This window comes from Lepus europaeus, chromosome 3 (genome assembly GCF_033115175.1).
Source record: "Lepus europaeus isolate LE1 chromosome 3, mLepTim1.pri, whole genome shotgun sequence".
NCBI classification, from domain to species: Eukaryota; Metazoa; Chordata; class Mammalia; order Lagomorpha; family Leporidae; genus Lepus; species Lepus europaeus.
In genome coordinates, this window is record NC_084829.1 from 41,335,827 (window position 1) to 41,344,100 (window position 8,274).

The 8,274-nt window shown below is 48.3% G+C and overlaps 1 protein-coding gene across 3 annotated transcripts; it reads right to left on the minus strand.

Annotated features, from left to right (window-relative positions):
• Window positions 1-740: 740 nt before the first annotated feature.
• OARD1 (O-acyl-ADP-ribose deacylase 1) lies at window positions 741-8,099 on the minus strand. 3 transcript variants are annotated; one of them, XM_062186065.1, is made up of 6 exons: window positions 7,876-8,099; window positions 7,337-7,416; window positions 6,857-7,001; window positions 5,669-5,727; window positions 4,599-4,711; window positions 741-2,422 (listed from the first exon to the last, which is right to left on the minus strand). In XM_062186065.1, exons 2-6 carry the CDS (start codon window positions 7,373-7,375, stop codon window positions 2,320-2,322), a joined length of 459 nt encoding a protein of 152 aa, XP_062042049.1. In that variant the 5' UTR covers window positions 7,376-7,416; window positions 7,876-8,099; the 3' UTR covers window positions 741-2,319. The 3 variants fall into 3 exon arrangements, with proteins under 3 accessions (XP_062042049.1, XP_062042050.1, XP_062042051.1); XM_062186066.1 differs by lacking the exon at window positions 7,876-8,099 and adding an exon at window positions 7,784-7,869; XM_062186067.1 differs by lacking the exon at window positions 7,337-7,416 and having other exon boundaries at window positions 7,876-8,097.
• Between the last annotated feature and the right edge of the window lie 175 nt (window positions 8,100-8,274).

Here is an 8,274-nt window from a genome sequence, read left to right on the forward strand (position 1 = left end):
ATTAAAGAGGAGAGGGTGAAAAGTAGGTGGGGTTCCATGTTCAGATACAACGTGGGAAAGTATTCAGTATGAGGTACCTGACCCGACAGCAGGATGTCAAAACTCTCATTTCTTAAAACATTTGTTTTGAGTCCTATATGGAAGCAAAATTCACATGTGAATTTCTGGGGGGTTGCCAAGCTCTAAGTTTCCAGGAATAATATGTTGGTTCTGATTATCAGGCCATGCCTCCTTTCTCCAGGCGTCAAGTGTGAGTAAGTCACCAGAATCTGACCCCAGACTACCTGCAAATGACACAGCACTTAATCACATCCAGAATTCCACTTACAGCCGACTTCAATGAGACGAGGTACTGTTACAAGATCAAGGCTCAGATTCCATGAAAAAAACTAGCCATAATTTTTTTTTTTTTTTTTTGAGAGGCAAAGTGGACAGTGAGAGAGAGAGACAGAAAAGTCTTCCTTTGCCGTTGGTTCACCTTCCAATGGCCACCACGGCCGGCGCACCACACTGATCCAAAGCCAGGAGCTTCTCCTGGTCTCCCATGTGGGTGCAGGGCCCAAGGACTTGGGCCATCCTCCACTGCACTCCCGGGCCACAGCAGAGAGCTGGCCTGGAAGGGGGGCAACCGGGATAGAATCCGACACCCCAACCAGGACTAGAACCCAGTGTGCCGGCGCTGCAGGCGGAGGATTAGCCTATTGAGTCGCGGCGCTGGCCGCCATAATCTTTTTGAAGAGTAAAGGAAGTCTAGGAAACCAATGTTTTGACCCAAGTGTTGAGATTTATTTGCATAGAATTAAACAAAATACTTCTTTAAGTGTCCATTTATCACCCCACTTTTTAAATTTTGTGTTTAGACATTCTCTTCCTCTTTTCAAGTTTGTGAGGACAGATAAAAAGTCTGATAATGAACTTGCCCCTGCACTGCTCCTATTCCAACACACAGAACGTGTCTGTTCCACACAGATACCAGAGTGGAATGCATTTGAAACTGCTGCCTTCTATCAGGCTGAAATGTGCTAAGAATACAAGTCTAAAGTACAAAGATTAGATTTAACCAGTGCCTTCCTGCTGTCCAGTAAGTCCCCTCTAAAGCCTGCTGTTCTTTTACACTGGGAGTGCAGCAAGTCCCGTGAGGGACCCGGAACAGGCCCCAGGGAGAAAATCAATAGGCAGTCTGGCAGCGGCTTTAACACCACTCCAGGAAGGGGGTGGGGGAGGCCTAGCCGGGCAGCAGTTCTGGGCCTGAACCACTGGCTGACTTCATCAACTTTAGACCCCCATGAGAACAAAAGCACCTGTCCTCTGGGCTTCAGAAAAATGGTCAACGAGTATTTATTCAGTGTTCTTGAGATCAACGGGCTGTCTATCAAGATCTTCTGAGGCAGTTAAAAACAGAGAAACCTGACTACCTAACCCTGCCGCCAAATTAGAAATTTTTAAGAAAAAGTGGCCTTAATTTTTTTTGAATTATTTGTTGAGAACCACAGAGTGGCTGAGTCACTTCTCCAGGCTAAGCACTGCCAGACACGTACCGTGTACCATTTCTTCTGTTTCACGATTAAATTCAGACAAGTTCAATCACAGAAACAATGGGGCAGAAGAGGAAAAGCTCATTATGAGGACACCCAGAAAACCTGCCTCTTGGCTACGCTGATGTGTGGTTCTTATCCGTTCATATTTCTCACCTTGTACTCTTCCCACCGACCACCATGATACCTCAAAATTAAGTTACAGCTGAATCCTGTTACTCAAGTCCAGAACAACACAGACATGAGCACAGAGCTTCAGTGAACCCCAAGATTTATTTTTTGTTTTTGTCACCATAAATTTGTTAGCAATATAGAACTCAATTTTGTAACTAGAAACAAAACCTGCATTTCTCTCCTAGGATGAATGTGATGACTTTCGGATAATACCAAATTCAGTGCACAAGACAAAAGGTATCAAACCAATGCAAACATCCATCCTGCCTGAAATTTCTCTCAAAAAGCTGAGAAGCAGAATCAATGCTGGCACCTAGTGGCCAGCCAAACAACCCACATAGCATACTGCAAAAGACAGGTCGGAACTGGCTTCCCAGTCGAGCACCAGGCCACCTACTCCTTAAGACCCTGTGAAAAACATGGCCACCTCGCCCACAAAACCCCTCTTCCAGAGTCCCACAGTCCAAGAACTGGAGTACAACAACCCAAGTCTGGCCTGTGACAAACCACACGAAGTTTCTCTCTGCCCGTTTTAAGGTCAGTTTGCCAGTCCTATGGCCCAGCAGGGATGACACAGGGGGTCAGAGACACACCCAAAATGCGCATCTGTTCAGAGGGTGTACACGGTAATTTTGATATCTGTAGCCTCAAACACCTCCTCAATTATCGCAGATACATTTTCCCACTGCAGACGATCAAGACCGCATCCAATCCTGCAAAAGACAAAACACCTCTGTTGACTGGGATGAAGGAATCTGGGAAAGTGCTCTCTCCCTCGACCTTTAAGCTGCATCCAACCGCGCATAAAGTCATCTGGTCTCACCTGCAGGCAGCTCCAGCGGGGGTCTGGAAGCTGATTCTTGTTGAGTCTCCAGAGACCCTTCCTAGACAGTCCAGCATGCAACAGCTTGTTGATTCCCTTTCCCTAGCAAGTTTCCAATTATTCATACCACATTTGGAACCACGTAGCTCTGCCACGACACAACGGCCCCAACATCCCTCCACATCCACTGAGGCAGACTGGCTGAAGTGGACAGGAAGAGGTTGGTGTTTTAAAAATGAACTTATAATAATGAAATGTTAAGAAAGATAGAGGAGCCGGCACTGTGGCACAGCAGGTAAAGCCACCGCCTGTAGTGCTGGCATCCCACATAGGCCTGGCTGCTCTACAGGCTCCTTGCTTCGGATCGGCCTAGCTCCGGCCATTGCGACCATTTGGGGAGTGAACCAGCAGGTGGAAGACCTCTCTCTCTGCTTCTCCATAACACTGCCTTTCAAATAAATAAATAAATAAATAAATAAAACAAGATAGAAAGAGGGGCCAGTGTTGTGGCAGAGCGGGTAAAACCACAGCCTACAGCGCCTGCATCCCATAAGGGTGCAAGTCCCGGCTACTCCACTTTCCATCCAACTCCCTGCTACTGCACTTGGGAAAGCAGCAGCAGATGGCCCTAGTGTTTGGGCCCCTGCACCCTTTGGTCTGGCCCAGCCCTGGCTGTTGCGGTCATCTGGGGATTGAATCAGCAGATAGACAATCTCTATCTCTGTCTCTCCCTCTCTGTAACTCTAATAAACAAATAAATCTTAAAATAAAAAAAAAAAAAAGGACAAGCGACAAGATCTATGCAAGAAAGTGGGCAAGGTGGTACTTGGAAATACCAGGCTGGTTGCAATCCAGGAGTAACATCTTTGCAGCACTCTGGCAAGAAACCTCAATCAGCCATAAAATTCGACCACCTGACACCTCTCTCCTTTCTGTTTATTGATCTTCAACATCCCTAGGGAAAAATGAGACAACCCCCCCCCCCCGCCCCCCAAAAAAACCTACTAATTTCATATCATAATGTGGTAATCAAGTCCCTGAAGTGTTGAGTTAAAAAATGTTTCTGGTAACATAAGTCATAATATAATCTGTATGCATGGTCAGTCCTGACTAAAAACTACTAAGGTGACAGCAGATAAGAGGTGAGGCCTACTTCCTAAAAAGGAAGCAAAGGGGCTAATGGCTCCCCAGTTTTATTCCCTTCAATTTCCAATAGCAGCTCTAAGAAGTTGCATCAAGAACAGATCTCCTGGCTACCACCCAAGCTGACCACGAACAGGCATGCGGTCAAGGTGGCAGTGAGTTACAACCTTCCTGTCACAGAAACAACAAGGTGGAAAGACAAGTGGCCACTGCCCAGCTTTGGTTCTTCAGCTTATGTTGCTTCAGGAACAGAGGCCAAGCTTCAAGCAGAGAATGCTGGGAATTCAACACATGTGACCAAACGGTAATGGTTCCTCCTCAGTAAGTAGGCTGAGGCAGGTGTCTGAAGTTAATTACAGTATATACATATATATATATTTATATATATTATATATATAAGTAGATAAATATATAATCAACTAAAGCTAGAAAATGCCTATGCCTTCACATTAAATCAAACAACTCACTCATTGGTGCTTTTACAAAGGTTTAAAAAAATTTTTTTTAAATATTCATTTGAAAGGCAAAGAGAGAGAAGCAGAGACTGTCCATCTGCTGGTTCACCCCTCAAACGGCTACAATGGATACAGCTGCGCCAGGCTGAAGCCAAGAGCTCCTTCTGGTTCGCCCATGTGGGTGCAGGCACACAAGCACTGGAGCCATCTTCCACTGCTTTTCCTAGGCTCATTAGCAGGAAGCTGGATCAGAAGTGGAGCAGCCTACACTTGAATCGGCACCCATATGGCATGCCAGCACTGCAGGCAGAGGCTTAACCTTCCATGTCACAGTGCTGGCCCCAGCTTTTAAATTTGTTCACCTTGAAATATATATTTTGAGTTAAGATTTTTAAAAGCTGTCTTTGGGTAAGACAGTAAATCCCGCCAACCAACCAAATCTTCACTTAGGACCCTAGAATTCCTTACCTGGGCATGGAGAGGTCAGTGACACCATTCCTGAGACAGTGGGACTTCATGGCCTCTAGACTCTTCTGTAGGTTTTCGTAAGTTGGCTTGTGAGAAGCCCTTTTCTTTGTAATCTGAACACAAAGAAAAGATTCAAACTTTCGTTAGCCCAAAATGATAGCCAATAACAAATCATTCCATCTGCCCACACCCTGATAATTAAGAGTGTTTTTGTTTTTTTTATGGGATAATTAATCTACAGCAGGGAAGACAAAAGTCACACCATCCCTTCCACACTATTAGAGCAGACTCTCAGGAAAATCTACCAAGTACAGACTGAGACACCCAGACTCCGCCTGTGGAAATCTTCCTTCTTCCCAGGAAACCCAGGAGATTGACAGGTTGTCCCTATTGTCAACTGCTGTTAAACACTGCAGGAGAAAGTCTTTGTGCCACATCCAAAAGATAAGCTGAGTATCTGCAATAAGGAAGAACCCACACTACCTGAAAATCCCGCTAACGGGCTCTCGTTACTTAGAAACCATGCTTGCTCGCTTGCTTTTAGTTTCCCTAGAAAGGAACAGAAACTAGCAGTGCTCCGAAGGGAAAACCCTGAAGTCACAGGAGCCAAGGGCAGAGTTCAGGGGACACCTCCCCACTCAGTGTGCAGTGCAGGTCAGGCTTACAGTGAGTGGGTGCTACCATCGCTAAGGAAGCCGCAGACCAACCCAGGGACCTGGCAGGAGAGGAGCTGGGCACTACCTAGCACAGGGTTTGACAGGAGAGAATAAAAGGAAAGCCCCTTTGGGGAATCGGCTTATGAGACATTACTGTTTCTATCTCACTAGGACTGGAAGAAAGTATGGGGGGGCACCCCAGGTTCTGGAAACCTCAGGGGGACGGGCCATGCTGATGGCAGGGAAGTGGCACCCAGCCACGAACTCTTTTCTAATCCAGTGCTCCACACCGCCACCACTGGGCGGGAGCGGTCATGACAGGACAAGCTTTTTGACAGCCTGCACTGTCCAGAACAGAGCAAGGTGGTCAACTGGAGTGCAGTGCAGCCCCTCTGCTCGCTGGGCCCCTCTTACCAAATAATATATGTAGCGCCCATCTCTCTTCAGAACGGCCACTTCTCCAGATTTCTTCTCTACGAAAAACAGCGATTTAATAGTGGAGAAGAAAACCACAACACCAACCTGCATTCTTAGATTTTTAAAAATGCTTCCAGATCTTTCACCCGAGAACTAGGAGCCATTTTCAGTGGTGAAGAAATGTGTCTCCTACAGACTTTCTGCTCCCTGTCACTTTTCCCAAATGCTATATTCCTTAACTGCGGCTTTCTCACAGTGATGTCTTCCCACACTCCAGCTCTTCTCTTGTTCCTCATTTCAAATAGGAGGTCACTTCAAAGTTTGTGGAAACTGAATTAAAAAGTTTACCATAATGCAAAAAAAAAACCTTGAAGCCCACGCATAGTTCTTTCATGAGATGCATCCTCCATTAACTTTTGAAAAGTACCCACTAATGCAGACTTCAAAGGTTTTTTGCACCAAAATTTTAGTTCCATCTATATGAATGCTTATGCAGCTGAAGAACTTCTATATTGTCTTGAAATTCTTTTAGAAAAACTGCATCGTTTTTACTTGCCAAATGTGCATTCATTCAATAACCATCTCTCTATGTACTAAGTGCTAAACATGTATCATGTGCTAAACATGATAAGGAACATATTAAAAAAAATCTTAAATTTTCAGTCCAGACTAGGCATCACCTTTACAAAGAACTACAATACAAAGTCTGGCATCAGAGTCCCTGGCAGACTTGGGACGCAGCCTGAAAAACTGTTTCAGGAGCTCCAGCATGCCACTCCTCCTCATCTCTGGTTTAAAGGCACTGGAAGAGTGGCAGGAGGGCTGTGGAAGGAAGAGCAGAGGTCCACATGTTTTGATAAGTACAGTTCTGTCAAGCAGAGGACCCTGAATGCCCAGCTGATACTGTGGACTCCGAGGCATTACAAGGCTGCAGAGAAGGGAGCAGTATCACCAAGAAAGTTTTATGACGGTGATGGAAGCGATTAAGAACACAAGAATTCAGGTTTGGTGGGCTAAGAACCTCAAGGAGTGGCCATTCTTGTGGGGGAAACACTGACTCCAAAGCGCTAAGAGCTGTCAGGCCTTAGGACCCTCCTCTTTGCACGCGCAGCTTAATTATTAAAGCGTTAACAGGAGATGCAGAGATGCTTTCACCGGGGCAGGCAGACAGGTTTGCAAACTCACGCTGATTTAACAGTTCCTGCACCCCTCCGAACTTCTTCTTGAAGAGCACGGCTATCCCAGCGCCCATGCGGCAATCCTCACTGATGCAGTGGGCTAGCGAGTCTGTTTTGGGGCATGCAAAAAGGTCTCCTTTCACGTAAGTGATCTAAAATGTGCAAAGGGAAAGAAAATGGTTCATCACATAGGGAAAAATACCATCTAATTTCCTGTCTTCTGTGGCCCCCCAACTACCTCGCCCCGACCTTACTGTGGTTTGATTCGCAAATTCTCGGCACGTAGGGAGTTAACTACACCCAATAAGAACCGTGTGAAAGGAAAAGTGATGGATGGTCCCCCCTCGGATTCTATTAGCCTCTCTTAAGTAAATCAGCTAGAGAGAAAGGAACAATTCAATTATGGGTTTAATTAAAATGTGTTTCTGCATTTGACCTCAATTATCCTGCATTTCACTTCACCAATAAGTTAATAGTTGTTACGCACTCTGCTTCCTTCTGGGTCTTCATTAAGGCTGCTGGCCATGATACTGGGTCGCTATTTCCAGAATGCAAGTGTTTCTGCAGCTATGAGAAGGGAAAGTAAAAACGCTCAGGCGGCCGCAATAGTTACGCTGACTGCCCTGGTCCCACGCACCTGCCTTTCTCCCCCTCCAGCGCTGGCCGCCGACGGCGAGTCGGTGCGGCCTCCGGGAAGGAGGGTGCCAAGTGCTCCGGGGCAGGGACGAGCCCAGGGCGGCTCCCGCGCTCCCCGGGACGAGCGCCTGGCTTAGGACAAACCACGAGGGGCTTGGCCACTGTCCGTGAGACCGCCATCGGAGGGAGTGCGGGGCAGGGGCGTGCCGAGCGCACGCGGGAGGCGGGGAAGGCGGCTTCACCCCTTCCTCCGGGATGATAGGAAAGAGGCCCAGGGAAGCCTCCCATCGTCTCCTACCCCAGGGCGGGCCAGCGAGGGCGGAGGACCAGTCCTGGGGGTCCCGAGGGAGGTCCCGCTCAGGGCCTCCACGAACCGGAGCCACCCTTCACCTGCAAAGGAGTCCGCCGCGGGGAGGTGCCCGCCCCGGGGGAAGGGCTCCGGATCCGACCCTGGTAGGTGGGGAGCAGCAGGCGAGCCCAGACGCGGAGCCAATCCCGCCACAGTCCTCAATTGCGCGCCACTAAGATGGCCGCTCCCGCCCAGTGGCGGGCGGAAACGAGCCCCTCTAGCCCGCCAGCCGAGCGCGAGCTCTGTGGTGATGGCCGCGGGACTTCCGGCGGTAAATGCCGCGGTCGCCCGCCGCTGCCCGGGCATGCGTAACGAGACTGCAGACCGCGAGCTCGGAGAGCGGCGCTTGCGCGTTAGCTCCAGGGGTGTGTCCCAAGGGCCGCTAGGAAGGGGGTGGGCAGCGGGCCAAGGCTCGACTTAGCGCCTGCGTAGTACGATGC